The 22670-nt window shown below is 37.7% G+C and overlaps 1 protein-coding gene across 6 annotated transcripts in view; it reads left to right on the top strand.

Moving 5' to 3' along the window:
* Window positions 1–22670, top strand: part of PRCP (prolylcarboxypeptidase) — a 131748-nt gene that overhangs the window by 94441 nt on the left and 14637 nt on the right. For all 6 annotated transcript variants that reach the window (XM_013979189.2, XM_021062573.1, XM_021062571.1 and 3 more), the window contains 5 exons: window positions 2312–2452; window positions 7410–7511; window positions 11681–11862; window positions 12071–12228; window positions 13144–13316. In XM_013979189.2, the coding sequence (XP_013834643.1) occupies window positions 2312–2452; window positions 7410–7511; window positions 11681–11862; window positions 12071–12228; window positions 13144–13316 (756 nt within the window). The remainder of the gene's footprint in view (window positions 1–2311; window positions 2453–7409; window positions 7512–11680; window positions 11863–12070; window positions 12229–13143; window positions 13317–22670) is intronic.

Raw genomic sequence — 22670 nt, 5'->3', positions numbered from 1 at the left:
CTGTTGTCTTATAAGTGTCTCACATTTGGATTTGTCTGATTTGCCTTTTCAAAGTATCTTCAGCTTGTTCTTCTGCCTTTTTTTTATTTTTATTTTTTTGCTTTGTAGGGCTGCACCCACGGCATATGGAGGTTCCCAGGCTTGGGGTCTAATTGGAGATACAGCTGCTGGCCTATGCCACAGCCACAGCAATGCAGGATCCGAGCTGCATCTGCAACCTACACCACAGCTCAAGGCAAGACAATGCCAGATCCTTAACCCACTGAGTGAGGCAGGGATTGAACCTGCAGCCTCATGGTTCCTCGTTAGATTTGTTTCTGCTGCACCATGACGGGAACTCCTTGTTCTTCTACCCTTTGTATTTAAAGATTTAAAGGCTGGACTAAGATACAAGTTTAACATTTTTGGCAAGAATTCATCATAGGTGATATGCTTTGGGTTGTACCATATGAGGAGATAACATACTTCCTGCCCACACCACCGTTAGTGATGCTAACTTTGGTCACTAGGTTAAGGTGATGATAGCCTGATCTTGTGACACTACACTTTATATTACTTTGGTAGTAATATGAATGTTCATTTACCTATCATCCATTCTACTAATACTTTTAACACCATTTGGTAATTCTTTCCTAAATTTGTAACTTCATTAGGGTTTGCCTGATTTTTCTAATTCTGTATTAGCTGACATTTGATAAGAAAGAGTTCTTTTTCATCAATTGAGACGATTTGGTACCCTGAAATACACTTAGAAAGGCAGGTTAAATGTTGAGGTCTTTACTTTTTTTTTTTCTTTAATGGCCAAGATGTATGGAAGTTCCCTGGCCAGGAATTGAACCTGTGCCTCCCCAGCGACCTGAGCCACTGCAGTTGGATTCTTAACTCACTGCAACACAGCAGGAACTCTGAGTTCTTTACTTGTTTATTCAGATTTCAAAATGAGGAGTTGATTTAATAGATACTTTAAGTGGTGACAAATGAATATTATTCTTGCTTTCCCTTTTTTGATATCCTTATGGAGTAATGGATTTTCATGAACTGAATGTTTTAATCAACTATAATCATTATTCTTTTTATGTTCAGGTTGTTCTATGTTCAGCTTATTAAAACTCTAGAACCAATGATTGCCCCTTGTAGTGGGTTTCTATGTTTGTTAGACATAATTCCATTAATTTTTGAGTGCTTCCTTGCATAGCAAAATGCATTGATTTAATCTTGCAGCTTCCTTGTCCCAAATGTTAGCCACTTCACTAACAATCCCTAGTTCCTTTTAGTGGGGAACAGTATTAGATTTCAAAATCCTGGCCCTTGGAATGTTAATTATTGTTGGGATGACAATGTTTATAGACCTTTTTAGTGGTCTCTTTAGTCTTTGAATTTTGATATTGAAAGTTTCAATAATGAAAATTCAGAGAGTAAGGAATGTCTGTATTTTTATTTTATTTTATTTTATTTTTGTCTTTTTGCCATTCCTTGGACTGCTTCTGCGGCATGTGGAGGTTCCCAGGCTAGGGGTCGAATCGGAGCTGTAGCCACCGGCCTACTCCAGGGCCATAGCCACGCGGGATCCGAGCGGCGTCTGCAACCTACACCATAGCTCACGGCAATGCGGGATCCTTAACCCACTGAGCAAGGCCAGGGATAGAACCTGCAACCTCATGGTTCGTAGTCGGATTCGTTAACCACTGAGCCACGACGGGAACTCCGGAATGTCTGTATTTTAAAAATTAGTAGGGTCATATTGCTGTTTTCAATTCAGTTTTAACATTATTATTATTATTATTTGTCTTTTTGCCTTTTCTCAAGCCGCTCCCGTGGCATATGGAGGTTCCCAGGCTAGGTATCTAATTGGAGCTGTAGCCACTGGCCTACACCAGAGCCACAGCAACGTGGGATACAAGCCACGTCTACGACCCACACCACAGCTCACGGCAACGCCACATCCCCAGCCCACTGAGCAAGTCCAGGGATCGAACCTGCAACCTCATGGATTCGTTAATCACTGTGCCATGATGGGAACTCCAACATTATTATGTTTTTAAGTAGCTACTTAATTTTATAATTGTATCTTTTCTCTTACACTGAAAATCTTGACCACCAGTAACGTAGCTTTATCTTACAATATATTATGAGCCACAAGGAAGTCCTATCTTACAATATAAAAAAAATTCAAAATAAACCAAATGAAGTTTAAATTTTTTTTTTGTGATTTTGTGGAAATAGGTTGGTTTTAATGAAAGAGTAAATATAATTACTTTTTAATCTTTACTTCTCTTTGAAATATGTCTTATCTATTTTGTTTTTGTCACAGGTTGATCATTTTGGATTTAATACTGATAAAACTTTTAAACAGCGGTATTTAATAGCTGATACACACTGGCGGAAAGATGGTGGATCAATACTTTTCTACACTGGTAATGAAGGGGACATTATCTGGTTTTGCAATAATACGGTATGTGCAGATTTGTGGAACTCTTGCGCTCAATTTCCTTTTTAGTATGATCAACTGAAAAAAGTATTTTGCAGTATATATGACCAACTCTTTCTGTATTGTGAATTTCTTTAAATAACAAAAAGATGAACTCATATATAATAGAAAAATAGCAAAAGTACATGAATAAGTCGTTCACAAAAGAATAAACACAGATATCTAATAAGCTTGTTTAGTCTTAAAGAATTACACATGAAAAGAATGAAATGCTATTTTTCGACAATTGAATTTTAAAAGATGAAAAAGATCTCTACTTATTTCACAATTGAACAAGAATATGAGGGAGATGTGAATAGGAATGTTATAAAATATTATAGTTTATTATTATGATTGTCTCTAGAACATAAACACAAGGGCAGGAATTATTTTGTACAGTGTCGTATTCTCAGAGCCAGGACTGTGCTAGGCGTATAGTAGTTGCTCAATAAATATGCTTTTTTTTTAAAATAAATATTTGTTAAATAAATGGATAAAATCTAAGTAAAAACAATTCAAATTTTAAAAAGTACAAATTTTGATTGTCAAATAGGATGGACAAAGGTGAAGTTGTAGCTATATGCTTAGCTTTCTTATTCTATCATTTTTCTTATATTTGTGAGGATAAAAAATAATATAATTTTAGCTTACTTCCCTGACTATATGTTCTATTATCTTTTATAATAATGCTTAAATCCACTACCAAAACTTAATTTAAAAGGACACATGAAAGGAAGAAATTTTCCTTTTTAATCTGCCAGAGCTAAGACTAGAAAATGTCAACTTTCTGAGTTCCCTGATGGCCTAACAGTTAAGGATCTGACATCCTCCCTGCTGTGGCTCAGGTCGATGTTGTGCAGGTTCGATCCCTGGCTTGGGAACTTTTGTATGCTGTGGGAGTGGCAAAAAATAAATAATAAAGAAAGTACCAACTTTCTGCCAAAAACTGGTTAGTCTGTAAATTACCTTAAAGTGGGGACTGATCATATTTTTTCTCCACTAATAATGTCCTGCATAAGTGCCTAGTATTCAGGAGGTCTCAATAAATGTTTGAACTGCATTGAAAACAAAGTTATGAACCCAATTATATGTGTTATTATATTCCATATTTATGATTATTTCCTTAGGAATGTTAGTAGTCTAAATATGTTAGTTAAAAATAAAATAATGCCCCAAGAACTGAGGTCCTAGATATCTGTTTCTCTTAGGTAAGTAATAGATAAAAATCAAGACTTATTTTCCATCAGATTCCTGTTCTTTTATTCTGTGAAACAACAGAGGCTGCCTTGTCTCCCTTTCTCTTTCTTATATGATTTCTTTTTTATGTCAAGGCCAGGGTGGCTTCTCCTATGTAGTTATTTTCCCAGCTCCGGTTCTTTAGCATAGATAGGCAGCTGTTCCTGCCTCCACAGACCACTGTTCTGACAGGCACTGCAGCATAACTTAAGTCTTGCTGGCAATCTCTGACCTCAGAAGTAGTAGAAAGGAAATGCTACTGAGGGTAGGAACAGTTCCAGGTAACTGAGGAGAACAAAAGCTGATCCTAGAAGGACAGTCTGCCCCTTCCCAGCTCTAGTCTCAGCTTCCTTACATACTAAAATGTTTGGGTTGCATATTCACATACTATGGACATTTATTTATTGAAAGAAGTATAGCAGAGCCTATGGAATGTGTTTTACTGCTGTTTCCTCCAGGATATTGCACAGGATGCCCTTCCTGTCTGGAAAGCTGTATCTACCTCCTGCCTCCATTACCTCGTCATTTCCTTCAACCCTGGTTCTGTGGTTCAGACTCTCTCCCTCCAGGAAGCCTTTTCTGACCCTCCCAAACTGGATCAGGTCCTTCCTACACAACCTTATGTGTATTCTTTATAATTGCCTTTACAGCCCTTACCAGAGCTGTATTACATATTAATTTATAAGACTATTTGACTAAAGCCTCTTTCCTCCACTGGATAAACGTTAAGAGGAAGAGGTTGTTTTGCTCTCATCGTGATCCTTGTACCTGGTGTAATGCTAAAAATAAATAAATAAATAAAAAACAAAAAGATTTATTAAGTGAATGAGAAAAAATTTGATGAAGGAATAAGGCTATAATGGACAATAAGATATGTGAGGAATGTGTTGCATACAGTTTGCAAAATCTATTCTCACTTTTTACTGCTGTCAGTTCCCATTTCTAGGTTAAGACTAGATTATAAGGTTCCCAGGGGAGTGACTTGTACGACAAATTTCCTCCAGTCTATCTCTTCTAGGGCTGTACTTTTTAGTCTTTCTGTAATTCTAATTTTTCAACCCAGATAGTATGTTAAGCAATGAAATGTCCTGGATTTTCTGACTTAGCCTTGATTTTAAAGATCCTGTTGCATTGGTCTCAAAAAGTTCTATTGTCAAAGAATAATGTCATAATTTTTGGTTCAGAAAATTTAGTCACTGTGATATATGTCTCTGATATAGGTGGTATGTGGGTCATTTTTAATAGATAAATGATAGATTAGATAGGATAGATGGATGGATGGATAGATAGAAAGAAAAAATAGATGAATGGATGGACAGATACCACACCCACAAAAGAATAAAAAAAAAGAAAAAAAAAAAAGAGAGAAACAGTGTAGCTTAGTGTTCAAGAGTGAAGATGTCAGCCAGACTGAAGAGATTTGAATTCTGATGTTGCCACTGTTCTTGGTACCTTGAAGCAAGTTTCTTATTCTGTGTCTTAGTTTTCACATGTTAAATGTATATAGTACTAATACCTAGTTCAAAGAGTTGTTATGAGGGAAAATAAGAATTAGGAACTTAGAGCATCTTGGCACATAATGTTATTTAATGTTAATATGTTACATGGAACTTTTTTTTTTTTGTGTCTTTTTGCCATTTCTGGGGCCACTCCCACGGCACATGGAAGTTCCCAGGCTAGGGGTCTAATCGGAGCTGTAGCCACCGGCCTACACCACAGCCACAGCAATGCGGGATCCGAGCTGCGTCTGCAACCTACACCACAGCTCATGGCAATGCCGGATCCTTAACCCACTGAGCAAGGCCAGTGATTGAACCTGCAACCTCATGGTTCCTGATTGGATTTGTTAACCACTGTGGCATGACGGGAACTCCTACATGCACCTCTTTTGAAAAATCAAATACCCTGAAATAGATGCAGGGCAAATAATCACTTTATACAATACAAATCAGTTGTTTTCTCTCAAAGCCTGAGATCAACTATACAGAGGTCTGTGGAATTCCCGTGGTGGCTCAGTGGTTAACGAGTCCAACTAGGAACCATGAGGTTGCCGGTTCGATTCCTGGCCTTGCTCAGTGGGTTAAGGATCTGGCATTGCCGTGAGCTGTGATGTAGGTTGCAGACACGGCTGGGATCCTGCGTGGCTGTGGCTCTGGTGTAGGCCGGTGGCTACAGCTCTGATTCAACCCCTAGCCTGGGAACTTCCATATGCCATGGGAGCGGCCCTAGAAAAGGCAAAAAAAAAGACAAACAAACAAACAAAAACTATACAGAGGTTTGGCTGTTTTGATGGATGATCCTTACCCTTAAGAAGCTCATAGTCTGGTAGGATCAGACATACACTTAAGCAAATATTGCAGCAAAGCAGTAGAGATTGGTACCTAGCTCAGTGGTGTTGAGAGGAGGCAGGGATCAGCAAGCCATAGTAGGGCAGGCAGAGGAGGGCATGGTGTGACAGGGTCTGGTGTGACAGGATCTGGAGATACATGGCAGGGAATGGGCAGGGTGTTAAGAGAGAAGATGGAGGTTACTGGAACCATGACGGATATCAGGTTAAATTCTCCATCCTCACATGCTTACAGCTCTTTTAACTGTCCATGATATTGGTCAAAATAAACAAAAACTTTTAGAGGTTCTTAGTCCTTGTTAGGGAGCAGTAGCTCATTAAAAAGCAATAATATACACTAGGAATGACAAGTAGTTTTAATTTGTGCTAAATCTAAATCTAGTTGATTGATGTTGCCCACCTAGAATGCTTTGTTGAGAGAGATTCTGAAGGCACAACATGAGGTAAGTGAAAAAAAAAAAATGCAGTAGTTGATTAATGACCAGCATTATGTGTGGAAATAGGAGTTCTAATGGCACTTGATGATTGTGTTTGGAGCCAGACAAGACAGCCTGTGCTTGGATCTTGGCTCTGCTACTTTCTAGGTGTGTGACTGTCACAGGTTATTTAAACTCTTGTGCCTCAGTGTTCTTGTCTGTAAAATGGGGATAAGAAAGGGCCTATCTCTTAGATTGTGATAATTAAGTGAATTAATATGTATAAAGTGTTTAGAACAGTGTCTGACAAGTTGTAAGCAATTAATATTAGTTATTGTTAGCTACTATTTATCTTCATGTAAATAAGAGTAATATAAAACCCCAAGGAGTCCAATATGTTTATTTCTACTCTTTTCTTTTATGTGTAATTAAAAGTTATCTGTGAGTAGACCGATAACTTAGTTATCCTCAGTTCTTTCCTAGGTTCGTTGGCATACAGTGCAATTTGAAGACTATTTTATTGTGTTGATTGGGAGGCTGGAGTGTTGGAATAAGGAGAGTTGGAATGACTGGTAGTTGAGCAACTTGGACTTATTTATTTTTTAAATTTTATTTTATTAAAAAAATTTTTTTTAATTGTTATTTCCCCAATACATTTTTTTTTCTACTGTACAGCATGGTGACCCAGTTACACATACATGTATACATCCTTTTTTCTCCCATTATCATGCTCCTTATTTTTTTGTTTCACTCTAATGTGTTGTGAGAGTGAGTGCAACAATGAGACAATTATATCACTTATCTGTAGAACAAGTATGAATTGTGGAGCTTCTCAGAGACCTCTTTTTGATCTTGTTTAATGTTCATTTCATATGAGTTGCAAAAAGATTCAGACTTTTTTCGCATCCTGATTTTATCCTGTGAATTTGCAAATTCCTCCTAGGGGTTCATGTGGGATGTAGCTGAGGAACTGAAAGCTATGTTGGTGTTTGCTGAACATCGATACTATGGCGAGTCCCTCCCCTTTGGTGCCCACTCATTCAAAGTAAGTATACTTTCTACATTTAAGTTTAGAACATTTTCTCTCAGAAAAAAATTAGGTTTAGAACATTTTCTAATTACATGTCCCCCTGTGAGAAAGAAATGATAGCTTTAACCTGAAATTACAGTAATTTGTATTTAATCCTTCCTCTTTTTAAAAATATTATTATAGTTGATTTACAATGTTCTGTCAATTTCTGCTGTACAGCAAAGTGACCCAGTTTTACATATATATTCTTTTTCTCATATTATTCTCCATCATGTTCCATCACAAGTGATTAGATATACAGCAGGGTCTCATTGCTTATCCACTCCAAATGCTATAGTTTGCATCTGCTAACCCCAAACTCCCAGTCCATCCCACTCCCTCCTCCTCCCCCGTGGCAACTGCAGTCTGTTCTCCATGTCCAAGAGTTTGTTTATTTTCTGTAGATAGGTTCATTTGTGCTATATATTGTATTCCAGTAAGTGATATCATATGGTATGTGTCTTTCTGTTTCTGACATACTTTACTTAGTATGAGAGTCTCTAGTTCCATCCATGTTGCTGCGGATGGTATTATTTTGTTCTTTTTTATGGCTGAGTGGTATTCCATTGTGTATATATACCACATCTTCTTAATCCATTCATCTGAGGATAGACATTTAGGCTGTTTCCATGTCTTGACTAGTGTGAAGAGTTGCAATGAACATAGGGTGCATGTATCTTTTTGAATTATAGTTCTGTCTGGATATATACCCAGGAGTGGGATTGCTGGATCATAAAGTAGTTCTTTATTTAGTTTTCTGAGATATTTCTATACCGTTTTCCATAGTGGTTGTACAGTTTACATTCCCACCAACAGTGTACAAATGCAGGAGAGGGTGTGGATAAAAGGGAATAATCCTTCCTCTTTATATATAATTTGAACAGATTTAGGCTTTTAAAAGTCATATTATTACTATTTATAACGTTGATCAGTCTTTAACTCAATGTGATGAGGCTAACCTTTTCCAAGTGAATATTAATCTATGCTGAAGAGACTGTGGAGGGAACTTTTTGTTGTTTAAACTGTCAGTAAATAATCTGCTTTATAAATTACACACTTAAATTATTGGGTCTACCCCTGGAAAAAATGAGAATACAAATATTTGTTTAATAAGGTGTTCTTCAATAAAATAAGGACAAATCTTCTCTATCATTCCGTGAGGCCAACTGTCCACTTGGATTCCCTTCTGCCCTTTCTGTTCTCACAAGGACCTTTGGCCTCGGCCATAGATCTACACTTAGTAAACCAGGATACCTTTTTCCTTAACTGAGTCTCTCATGTACTATCCTTATGATTCTGGCTGTATGAATTAGCCACCTGTATTATTATTTACTGATTAGTTTTCTTTAAACACCTTACTTTTCTTTTTTTTTTTTTTTTTTGTCTTTTTGTCTTTTGTTGTTGTTGTTGTTGTTGTTGCTATTTCTTGGGCCGCTCCCTCGGCATATGGAGGTTCCCCGGCTAGGGGTTGAATCAGAGCTGTAGCCACCGGCCTACACCAGAGCCACAGCAACGCGGGATCCGAGCCACGTCTGCAACCTACACCACAGCTCACGGCAACACCGGATCGTTAACCCACTGTGCAAGGGCAGGGATGGAACCCGCAACCTCATGGTTCCTAGTTGGATTCGTTAACCACTGCGCCACGACGGGAACTCCCTAAACACCTTGCTTTTCAAACAGTGTTATCTTAATAAGGGCTTTATGTACTATTTTTTTCTAAATTACATTAAAATAAAACAAGTATTAAATTAAAAATGCTTACCCACTGCCTAAGATCATCATGTATACCATCAGTATACACATACCATGCTTTTGGAGAACTCTGAGTCAGAAGAACTTGGTGCCAGTCATTTTCTAGGCTTGTTTTGAAAAAGGTTATTTTTGTTTTCAGAGAGTTTATTATCTCATATTATAAATAAGTAAAGTCCTTGTGTTATAAATGAAAAGCAGAGCGGCATGGAAAACTCTATTCTTTAGCTTATTATTTAGCATAATTATCTAATTAGGGGAGCTGACAGGTCCTGAAACCGTGAGGAAGTAGTTTGTTGCAGATAGAAACATAACCTCCTTTCCTAGGTCCCTGTGGTTCATACTTTCTTAGCAAATGGAGCTAAGGGCTCACTTTGGGTCTTTCTTCCCTTCATGTGCTCACAGAATTTGTCAGTAGCACGGGGGAATATTACAAATATATTGTGAGAATTGGGAAAAAACTGCACTCAGCTAAACATAGTGCTGTGAAAACTGGAAGTAAACAACAGTGACCGACAGTTAGAGTGAAGGTAGGAAGTCAGATAGTGTACATCTTGGATGAAGGGGAAGGTTAAAAATAGGTGACATACATAGGAAAGAGGAAAGATGGAAATCTCTGGTTCTGAAATGTACCAGGTGGTGGGAGCCGTCAGAGTGGTGAGACCAAAGCACGAAGGTCAAGTAGGGTAGCCTAATATGTGTATGTAGCTATATTAGTTATCTATTGCTACATGACAGTTTACCTCAAACCTTAGTAGCTTAAAACCATAATAAATACTTGTTATCTCACAGTTCGCATGAGTAAGAAATTAGGACTGGCTCAGTGAGGTGGTTCGGTTTCAGGGAATCTCATGACAGTAAGAAGTCAGCTGGTGCTTTAGTCATCTGAAGGCTTGACTTAGGCTGAAGGACCTTCTCTGCATAGGGAGGATCTACATGAGTGACAAACTACTAGTGCCGGGTATTAACAAGAGGCTTCAGTTTATCCCCTCCAGGGCTTTTCCAAAGGCCTGCTTGAGTGACCTCATGACATGGCAGCTAGCTTCCCTCAGAGTTCACAGTACCAGAGAGCAAGGTAGAAACTGCAGTGGTTTTTTTTTTTTTTTTTTTTTTTTTTTTTTAGTATAGTGATTCACAATTTTTAAATGTTATATTCCATTTATCGTTATTATAAAATATTGGCTATATCCCCTGTGTGGTACAATGTATCCTTGTAGCTTACTTTATACACAGTAGTGTGTATCTTTTAATCCCTTACTCCCATTTGAAACTGTAGTGCTTTTTATGACCTGACACTGGAAGTCACATATCACTTCTGCCATATTCTATTCATTAAAACCAAGTCACTAAGTCCAGCCCAAGTTCCAAGGGAGAGAATTAGGCTTCCCCTTTTAAAAGAGACACCTCATTAGCCTCCTCAGCTTAGCAGCACTCTGCTTTCCACCTCCCTACATTGCATTGACGAAATTCTCCCTCAGCAGAGAGCTACATGATCATGAAACTTTTTTGCTGAGTATCTTTCTCTCAGGATCAGTGTCTTGTGTTACCTATTTTTCCAGTGTCTGAAAATAGTTTTTCAATAGGTTTCTTTTTTTTTCTTTTTTGTCTTTTTGGGGTCACACCCGCAGCATCTGAAAGTTCCCAGGCTAGGGATCAAATAGGAACTATAGCTACCAGCCTACACCACAGCCACAGGAACACGGGATCCAAGCCATGTCTGTGACCTAGACCACAGCTCGTGGTAACGCTGGATCCTTTAACCCACTGAGTGAGGCCAGGGATTGAACCTGTGTCCTCATGGATCCTAGTTGGTTCGTTACCGCTGAGCCACGACAAGAACTCCAGTTGCTTTTTTTTTTGTTAACTCAATTTTGTACAACAGGCTGACTATTTTTTCCAGTTTTTGGTATATCAAACATAATCTTTCTGATGAGGAAGGATGATTTTACGGATGATTCTTACTGCAATTTCCCACAGGATTTAGTTTACCTTTGCTTATATGGTAGCCATTGTGTTATGTTTCCAGATTTGAAATAGAAGTTAAGAGTAGTTGTCTGTTAAGATTAGTATTGTATTCCATCATATTTGTTGTCAAATGTTACTCATAGTTTATCTCTGTTGTTTCTATTATCTCAATAAGATCTTTGATAAATAGCATTTAATAGAAATTACATTTGAATGCAAAATACCTGCTCTTCTTCCCGCAAACTTAAAATCATTTTTTCATGAGTTGTTTAAATCAGCATTGCTATTGCTTCGATTGGGTGTTTTAACTCAGTTGCCTAGAAATTCTATTTGGCGAAAAGCTTATCTGGCTTTTTTCTGGATCTAGGTTATGCCTAAGCTGCTATAATGTGCACATTTATACACATGTTCTTTGTTATTTTTCTTAGGATTCCAGACACTTGAATTTTCTGACATCAGAACAAGCTCTGGCTGATTTTGCAGAGTTAATCAGACACTTGAAAAGAAAAATCCCAGGAACTGAAAATCAACCTGTTATTGCTCTTGGGGGCTCTTACGGTGGCATGCTTGCAGCCTGGTTCAGGATGAAGTACCCTCATATGGTGGTTGGGTAAATGCATTTACACTGGACATGAGCACTTCTTAATAATTGTCAAGGCAAACACGTTCTATTCTATTGTACTGAGATTTGTAATTTCTGTTTCATTAACACCTGTCATTTTTCTCACCATTTTTGTTCAGTATCAGTTTAAATTTTAAAACTTGAATTTGATGAGTTATATTTTTTTCTTTTATCCTTCCTTGTTCTTACCATTTAGAGCTCTTGCATCTTCTGCCCCCATTTGGCACTTTGAGAATTTGGTACCTTGTGGTGTATTTATGAAGACTGTAACTAAAGATTTTAGGGAAAGTGGCCCAAATTGTTCAGAGACTATCCGCAGGTCCTGGGATGCCATTAATCGACTTGCAAGAAAGGGTAAGTTTTTTTTTTTTTTTTTCTTTTCAGGGCCACACGCGTGGCATATGGATGTTCCCAGGCTAGGGGTCTTATTGGAGCTGTAGCCTTCGGACTACTCCAGAGCCATGGCAACGCCCGATCCGGGCCGAGTCTACAACCTACACCACAGCTCGTGGCAGTGCTGGATTGTTTTCTTTAAATTAAATTAAAATTTTTAAGAAAGGGTAAGGTTTAATTAAGAGAATGGAATTGTGTGTGTGTATTTTTACCTTTTATGCATTAAATTTAATACTTGCCATTTTTGAAGTAAACTTTTTGTTTAAGTATAATATATATATTTAAGTATGACATATAGAAAAGTACATAAATCAAGACACACAGCTTGGTGAATTTTAGCAAAGCAAATATATAGCATAATCAGCATGCAGATCAATAAATCTCCTCAGAAATTCCCTCATGTTCTTTGCAGTTACTACCTCTGCATTTGTCAGGATAATCACTATCCTAAATTCTAGAACCATAGGTTAATTTTGTTTCCTCTTGAATTTTTCAGTAATTGGAATTGCATAGTATGTATTTTTTCCTCTGCTGTCTTTTGCGCAACCCTGCATTTGTCAAATCCATTTGTTTTTCTTTAGTTGTAATTTTTGCATTCTCATTGCTCTGTAGTTTTCCATTTGTTTTATTTACAAAAGGGAATGATTCAGAATACTAATTCTCGTAAGCTCCATGAAGATAGGCAACTTATCTACCATGGGATTATCTACTTGTTCTAAAAATATTTTGTTGAATGTTGAAAAAGCATTCTTGGAGAAATTGTATAGAAGACTGAGTTTTCTAAAACTCATTTTACCAAGTAAGAAATAAATGATCTGTAAAGCCCTTCTGTTGAGCAGTGCTTTTTATATTCCAACAATGTGATTCTATTCTCAGGCACTGGTTTGCATTGGCTTTCTGAAGCCCTTCACTTATGCACTCCGTTAACAAATTCTCAGGATGTTCAGCGTTTGAAAGACTGGATTTCTGAAACTTGGGTCAATCTGGCAATGGTGGACTACCCTTATGAGTCTGACTTTCTGCAGCCTTTGCCTGCTTGGCCTATCAAGGTAACAGCAAAGTGACCTTTCATCACTTTAAATAATATCCTCTCTCTCTCTGTCTTTTTGGTGCATTCTCTGACTTTTAGCATCAGAGGATGTCTCAGTGACAAAGGGGCTCCAGAGTTAGTCAAACTTCAAGCCTAGGCAGGAATCCTGGCTTCTGTCACTTACTGATGACTCAGACTTGGAAATGTTATCTAGCTCTTTTGAACCTCAATTTCCTCTTTTGAATAATGGAGATAAAATTCATAGATTACAGAGTGATATGAATTACAACTCTTAGAACTAAGAACTGACTCATTATTAAGAAATAAGACCAGTGGTTGCTGTTGATTGAATAACTGCTATATGCTGCTTCATCTTCTGTGCACTTCATACACACTGTTTATTTATGTGAGACCCATAGAACAGGTAATACATGGTCAGAGCTTATGGCAGCTGCTATCATAGTTCTGTGATTCATTCAACTGCTAAAGCATTCTAAAGCATGATTCCCCACATAGTAGAGTGGAAAGAGCACTTGACTCTGGACCCTTGTCCAGAACTACCACCTACCAGCTGTCTCTCCTTGGGTCTCCATGTCTTCCTCTGCAGAATGAGATCATGACACTTAGGCTCTCAATAGGATTGTGCTGAGGATCAAATAAAATAGTGGATGTGAAAACACTCTGGAAAGTATAAAGACACGTGACAATAAATTTTAAGGTTGTTTTCATGCTAAAATTCTTTATTGTATGTATTCTTTTTAAGTATTACTTTGTAAAGAGCACTTCTCTTAGTTTAAAAAAAAAAAGGCTGGCCAACTTGATGGTTATTAAACTTAGATAATATAATGGACTCTACATCTAGAATGAGCACTGTAAATGTAGATAGAATTAGTAATACAAGAACCAGATTTAAAAAGCATATTTATTTATTTATTCATTATTTTTTGCTGCACCTGCAGCATGTGCAGCTTCCCAGGCCAGGGAATGAACCTGTGCCACAGCTGTAACTAGAGCCACAGCAGTGACAACACTGTATCTTTAACCCACTGAGCCACAAGAGAGTTCATGTACTTTCATTTCATTTATTCATTTTTTTAAATTTTATTAGTGTATAGTTTACTTATGATGTGTTAGTTTTAGGTATACAGAAAAGTAAATCAGTTATGCATATACATATATCTATTCCTTTTCAGATTCTTTTCCCATATAGGTTATTATAGAGTATTGAATAGATTTCCCTGTGCTATACAGTAGATCCTTTTTATTTATCTATTTTATTTTATTTAAATTTAATTTTATTGGAGTATAGTTGATTTACAATGTAGTATTAGTTTCAGGTATACAGCAAAGTGACTCAGTCATACATATAAATATATCCATTCTTTTTTCCCATATGGGTTATTACAAACTATTGAGTAGATTTTTCCTGTGCTATACAGTAGGTTCTTGTTAGTGTGCACATGTTATTCCTACCCTCCCAGTTGTTTCTTTCTGCCCCCAGTGGTTTCACCTGTGGTAACCATAAGATTGTTTTTTGTTTTTTTGTTTTTTTCTTTGTCTTTTCTAGGGCCGCACCCGCAGCATATGGAGGTTCCCAGGCTAGGGGTCCAGCCGGAGCTGTAGCCACCGGCCTACGCTGGAGCCACAGCAACGCAGGATCCGAGCCGCGTCTGCGACCTACACTACAGCTCACGGCAACGCCGGATCGTTAACCCACTGAGCAAGGGCAGGGACTGAACCCGCAACCTCATGGTTCCTAATCGGATTCATAACCACTGTGCCAAGACGGGAACTCCCTGTTTTTGTCTTTTTAGGGCCACACCTGTAGCATATGGAGGTTCCCAGGCTAGGTGTCCAATCGGAGCTGCAGCCGGTGGCCTACACCACAGCCACAGCAATGCCAGATCTGAGCCGTGTCTGCGACCTACATCACAGCTCACAGCAGTGCTGGATTCTTAATCCACTGAGTGAGGCCAGGGATTGAATCCTCGGCCTATGGATACTAGTTAGATTTGTTTCTAGTGAGCCACAATGGGAACTCCAAGATTGGTTTTGAAATCTGTGAGTTTGTTTCTGTTTTTTAAATAAGTTCTTTTCTATCAATTTTTATTAGATTCCACATATAAGTGATATCATATGATATTTGTCTTTGCGTGACTTACTTCACTCAGTGTGATAATCTCTAGGTCCATCCATGTTGCTGCAAATGGCATTATTTCATTCTTTTTTTATGGCTGAATAATATTCTATTGTATATATATACTGCATCTTTTTTTCCCATTAAAAAAAATTTTTTTTTGAAGTACAGTTGATTTACAAGGTTGTGATAGTTTCTGCTGCACAACAGAGTGATTCAGTTATACATAAACAAACATCCATTCTTTCTGATTTTTTTCCCACATAGATTATTACAGAGTATCTCTGTGCTATACAACAGGTTCCCATCAGCCAACCATTCCATTTACCTCAGTGTGCACATGCCAGTCCCAAATCCCCAGTTCAACCTTCCCCATCCCACCTGTCCTCTTTGGTAACCAGAAGTTATTCAAAGTCTGTGGGTCTGTTTCTGTTCTGCAAATAAGTTTATTTCTATCCTTCTTTTTTTTTTTTTTTTTTTTTTAAAGATTCCACACATAAGTGATATCATATGATGTTTGTCTTTCACTGTCTAACTTCACTTAGTACAATAATCTCTAGGTTCATCCATGTTGCTTCAGAGGGCATTATTTCATGTTTTTGTTGCTGAGTAATGTCCTGTTGTATCTTCTTTATTCATTCCTATGTCAGTGGACATTTAGGTTGCTTTCATGTCTTGGCTATTGTAACTAGTACTGTAATGAACATCTTGTTGAATTACAGTTTTCTCTGGATAGATTCTCGGGGTGGGATTACTGAATCATATGGTAGTTCTATATTTAGGTTTTTTTTTTTTTTTTTTCTCTTTTTGCTATTTCTTTGGTCCGCTCCTGCGGCATATGGAGGTTCCCAGGCTAGGGGTCGAATCGGAGCTGTAGCCACTGGCCTACGCCAGAGCCACAGCAACGCTAGATCCGAGCCGCGTCTGCGACCTACACCACAGCTCACGGCAACGCCAGATCGTTAACCCACTGAGCAAGGGCAGGGACTGAACCCGCGACCTCATGGTTCCCAGTCGGATTCGTCAACCACTGCGCCACGACGGGAACTCCTATATTTAGGTTTTTTAAGGAACTTCCATTACTGTTTTCCCCAGTGGTTGTACCAATTTACATTCCCACCAACAGTGTAAGAGGTTTCCCTTTTCTCCACACCCTCTCCAGCATTTATTGTTTGTAGATTTTTTGATGCTGGCCACTCTGACTGGTGTGAGGGGGTATCTTACTGTAGTTTTGATTTGCATTTCTCTAATAATTAGTGATATTGAGCATCTTTTCATATGCTTTTTGGCTATCTATATGTCTTCTTTGGAGAAATGTCTACTTAGATTTTCTGACAATTTTTTGGTTGAATTGCTTGTTTTCTTTGATATAAAGCCTTATGAGATGTTTATGTATTTTGGAGATTAATCTCTTGTCAGTCACTTCATTTTAAAATATCTTCTCACATTCTATAGGGTGTCGTTTTGATGTTTTATTTGTTTGGTTATGGTTTCCTTTACCATGCAGAAACTTTTAAGTTTAATTAGACCCCACTTGTTTATTTTTATTTTCATTACTCTAGGAGGTAGATAATAAAAGATATTTCTGTGATTTCTGTCGAAGAGTGTTTTGGCTGTGTTTTCTTCTAGGAGTTTCATACTTTCTGGCCTTACATTTAGGCCTTTAGTCCATTTTGATTTTATTTCTGTGTATGACATAAGAGAATGTTCTAATTTCACTCTTTTTTTGGGGGGGCTGTACCATGGCAAATGGAAGTTCCCAGGCTAAGGGTCGAATCAGAGCCACAGCTGCCACCACAGCCACAGCCACAGCAATGTGGAATCTGTGCATTGTGACCTACACCACAGCTCCCTGCAACACTGGATCCTTAACCAAATGAGCAGAGCCAGGGATTGAACCCGCATCCTCATGGATGCTCATCAGGTTTGTTGCCGCTGAGCCACAGCAGGAATTCCTAATTTAACTCTTTTATGTGTAGCTGTCCAGTTTTCCCAGCACCACTTATTAAAGAGACTCTTTTTCCTCCATTGTATATTCTTGCCTCCTGTGTTATAGGTTAATTGACTATAGGTGCGTGGGTTTATTTCCAGGTTTTCTTTCCTGTTCCACCGATCTATATTTCTGTTTTTATGCCGGTACCATACTGTTTTGATGTCTGTAGCTTTGTAGTCTGAAGCCAAGGAACCTGTTTCCTCCAGCTCTGTTTTTCTTTCTTTCTTTCTTTCTTTCTTTCTTTCTTTCTTTCTTTCTTTCTTTCTTTCTTTCTTTTTCTTTCTTTCTTCCTTCCTTCCTTCCTTCCTTCCTTCCTTCCTTCCTTCCTTTCTTTCTTTCTTTTTTTTCTTTTTTAGGGCCATACCCATGGCATATGGAAGTTCCCAGGCTAGGAGTCAAATCAGAGCTGTAGATGCTGACCTGCACCATAGCCACAAGAACTCTAGATCTGAGCCATGTCTGTGACCTACACTGCAGTTCATGGCAACGCCAGATTCTTAACCCACTGAGGAGGGCCAGGGATTGAACCTGCATCCTCATAGATACCAGTTGGGTTCATTACTGCTGAGCCATGATGGGAACTCCTGTTTTTATTTCTTAAGATTGCCTTGGCTATTCGGACTCTTTTGTGTTTCTATACAAATTTTAATTTTTTTTCTAGTTCTGTGAAAAATACCATTGGTAATTTAATAGGAATTGCACTGAATCTCTAAATTGACTTAGATAACATAGTCATTTTGACAATATTGATTCTTCCAATCCAAGCACATGGTATTTCTTTGTGTCTATTTATGTTACCTTCGGTTTTTTTTATCAGTGTCTTATAATTTTCAGAGTACAGGTTTTTTGCCTCTTTAGGTAGGTTTATTCCTAGGTTTTTTATTCTTTTTGATGTGATTGTAAGTGATCTTTTGTTGTTCGTGTATAGATAGGAATGGAAGTTATTTCTGTGTATTAATTTTGTATCCTTCAACTTTACCAAATTCATGATGAGCTCTAGTAGTTTTCTTTAGGGTTTTCTTCAGTTTTACTTCTTTTCCAATTTGTATTCCATTTATTTCTTTTTCTTCTCTGATTGCTATAGCTAGGACCTATAAAACTATATTGAGTAAGAGTGGTGAGGATAGACATCTTTGTTTTGTTCTTTATCTTAGAGGAAATGCTTTCAACTTTTTACCATTGAGAATGATGTTAGCTATGGGTTCATCATATATAGCCTTTATCATGTTGGGGTAGGTTCCTCTATGCTCACTTTCCAGAGAATTTTTATGAGAAATGGATGTTGAATTTTGTTAAGAGCTTTTTCTGCATCTATTTTTCTGCATCATATTGAGATGACCATATGGTTTTTATTTTTCAGTTTGTTAATGTGGTATATCATGTTGATTGACTTGCAGATATTGAATAATCCTTGTATCTCTGGGACAAATTCTACTTGATCATGGTGTATGACCCTTTTAATGTCTTGTTGAATTTGGTTTGAAGATTTTTGCATGTATCTTCATCAATGATATTGGCCTGTAATTTTTTTGTGTATGTGGTGTCTTTGTCTAGTTTTGGTATCAGAGTGATGGTGGCCTCATAGAATGAGTTTGGGAGTGTTCTCTCCTCTGCAATTTTTTGGAAGAGCTTCAGAAAGATAAGGGTTAACTCTTCTCTAAATGTTTGATAGAATTTGCCTGTGAAGCCATCTGGTCCTGGACTTTTGTTTGTTATAAGTTTTTAAATCACAGTTTCAATTTCAATTCTTGCGATTGGTCTAGTCATCTTTTCTATTTCTTCTTGGTTTAGTCTTGGAAGGTTGTACCATTATAAGAATTTGTCCATTTCTTCTAGCTTGTTCGCCTTATTAGTGTATAGTTACATGTAGTAGTCTCTTATGATCCTTTGTATTTCCGTGGTGTCAGTTGTAATTTCTCCTTTTTCATTTCTAACTTAATTGATTTGAGCCTTCTCCCCCAAAGCACTTTTAACTGTTCCTTTTAATTATTAAATACAAACCTTGCTTGAAACTTTATAATGGAACAAGATTGTTTGCTATTAGAGATATATTTCTTCATCTAAAAAGTGGAATGGGGATTCCCATTGTGGCTCAGCAGGTAACAAAACTGACTAGCATCCATGAGGACGTGGGTTTGATCCCTGGCCTTGGTTAGTGGGTTAAGGATCCAGCATTGCTGTGAGCTGTGGTGTAGGTCGCAGATGCAGCTTAGATCCTGCGTTGCTGTGGCTGTGGTGTAGGCTGGCAGCAGCAGCTCTGATTTGACCCCTAGCCTGGGAACTTCCACATGCCACATGAGTGTCCCTAGAAAAAGCAAAACAAACAAACAAACAAACAAAAATGGAATGACCAGTATCTTATATAAAGCAGGCTAGAGGTAAATGTATACTGAATTAAGTTGAATTTTGACACTACACAGTTTTTTTGTTTTGTTTTTTGCTTTTTAGGGCTGCAGCATATAGAAGTTCCCAGGCTAGGGATCTAATCCAAGCTACAGCTGCTAGTCTACACTACAGCCATAGCAATTCAGGATCTGAGCCGCATCTGCAACTTACACCAAGCTCATGGTAACGCCAGATCCTTAACCCACTGAGTGAGTCTAGTGATCAAACCTGCATCCTCATGGATACTAGTCAGATTCATTTCCAATGAGCCACAACAGGAACTCCTATACAGTTATTTTAAAGAGCAAACCTTTCTCAGGGTAAGAAAACCTGGATCAAAATAATGAGAACAAACTAAACCTGAACCAATTAGTATCCATAAATGTGTATGTGCTAATAACATCTTATCTTTCTATATTATTTTACTTTTTATAAAACACTTTCTTTTTAAAAATTTTTTTTAATGATTTTTATTTTTTCCATTATAGTTGGTTTACAGCGGTCTGTCAATTTCTACCATACAGCAAAGTGACCCAGTCACACATACACATTCTTTTTATCACATTATCCTCCACCATGCTCCATTACAAGGGACTAGATATAGTTCCCAGTGCTATACAGCAGGATCTCATTGCTTATCCATCCCAAAAGCAATAGTTTGCATCTATTAACCCCAGACTTCCAGTCTATTCCACTCCCTCCCCCTCCCCCTTGGCAACCACAAGTCTATTCTCCAAGTCCATGAGTTTCTTTTCTGTGGGAAGGTTCATTTGGGCTGTATATTAGATTCCAGGTATAAGTGATACCATATGGTATCTGTCTTTCTCTTCCTGACATACTTCACTTAGTATGAGAGTCTCTAGTTCCATCCATGTTGCTGCAAATGGCATTATTTTGTTCTTTTATAAAACACTTTGATATACATGCTCTTATTTAATCCCCACAAAAATACTGTTGGGGAAAAAAGAGTTATAATCTGAGTTTTATGTTGATGAAATTTAAGCTCAACTCAGAGGAAGTGGAAGTGAGATTTGAATCTGAGTCTACCATTGTTGAGAGCCTGTGATCTCCCACATTACACTGAACTAGGAGAAGACTTGACTGAAGATTTGGGTGGATTGCTTGCCACAGTGTGACAACTATCGGATTTAACTCTGCACTCTGTGTATAAAGTGAGAATTACATTTGCATCTTTATGCCTGCTTGGAGAACAACTGAGTTGTCAAATGATAAAAACACTTGGGGAATTTCCTTGTTACTTAGACTGGGATTTGGCAAACTATTGCAAAGGACTAGATAGTAAATATTTTATGCTTCATAGGCCATACACTGTCACAGCTACTCAACTCTGTAGGTGTAGCAAGGAATAACCATAGACAGTATATAAATGAATGAGGAAGACTATATTTCAATAATACTGTTTATAAGACAGGCAGTGGGTTAGCCTTGGCCTGGAACCTGTAGTTTGCTGATGTGGCTTAGAAAAAAATGCCAGAGGAATACAGCTTTTAATATTCATTTGTTTATGATTTGGAACAATGAACAGTCTAACCATTTTTTTCTCTGTTTCTTTAATGTTCCTTTTGTGATGTTTTGCTTTTGAGTCTTAAATGTAAATGTATATCCTATCCTTTCTCCTAAATAATCATTCAGAACTAGTGGAGTGTATTTAAGATGTTTTGCCATCTGTCTTTAACACAATTGTACTTATATATTTAAATATATATTTTATTTATCGGGTAAAAGTTTATTTTTAAGGCAAGATAACTTTATGTTTTTGCCTCACATTTACCTTTTACTTTTTTTTATCCAGGACTTGTTCTTGTCATTTCCTTTAGGTAATATGTTTTTTTTACCAACTTTATCTTTTGACATATTAAAGAATTCTCGATTGCTGATGATATATTTGTAATTCTGTTTCCTGTCTGCACCCTACCAAAAGTAATTTTTCCTTGGCTTTTACTTGAGAAACTTCTATTGCTTACATCTATCTCTAATTTCATCCTATCCGATTTCAGAATTTTTCCACTGCTTATCTTCCTCTCAGACTTTTAGCGTAAGATCACTTTTTATCACTGTTCATTCTGTTTCTCCTTTCTTGACCCTCTCTCTGTTCTCCCAACCCCCTAATCCCTGGAACACTACCCAGTTGGGGAGCGCTCTTTCACTTGGATAGTTCCATTTAACCAGGACTCCTCCTCCCTCTGATACACTTCCTCCTTTTTAAAGGGCTGACAAACAGCCGTCCTTTTCTGAGTCTGTAACTCAGGCTTAGGATGGTGAGATAATATGTTATAGTTGGGTTATGGAAAAAAAGCAGACGATTTCCAATTCTGCCTGGATCTCATACGGTTCTGAAGTATCAATAGGCAGCAACTGAATGCCATTTTCCATGTCACCTCAAGTATCATTCTTTCTGATTTATCTGTGGACCATGCACACTCGGACTCCATTTGCTTTTGTTTACTGTTAACAGAAGCTGCAACATTCATGCAGAAATAATCATGGACTTGGCTGATAGAACACAAGGAAGAAGAGAAAAGGGAAATAGAAAACCCCTCTGTCATTTGACTGCTCTGTCAGCATAAAAACTACTAGCTTTCAGTTCTCAGCTTAAAGAGCCGTTTTAAAGGATACTGTAGAATTTGTTTATTTTGGAATCATTTTCAGCTGATAACTCATCAAGTCTTTTGACTTAGTCTCCTGAGCATGCAGATAGATATAGTGAAATAATAAGACATAAAATGGAAAATCTCTTCCGTTTGTCTTGGTGTCTGATAATGTATGCGACCTCTCTGGGTGGTTTAAGCGGTTTAGGTGCATTCTATGAAAAGGGAGCTTTTAATGACAAAACTAAT

This window comes from Sus scrofa, chromosome 9, assembly GCF_000003025.6.
Source record: "Sus scrofa isolate TJ Tabasco breed Duroc chromosome 9, Sscrofa11.1, whole genome shotgun sequence".
In the NCBI taxonomy this organism is placed as follows: domain Eukaryota; kingdom Metazoa; phylum Chordata; class Mammalia; order Artiodactyla; family Suidae; genus Sus; species Sus scrofa.
This window is presented reverse-complemented; position numbering and strand designations above follow the sequence as displayed.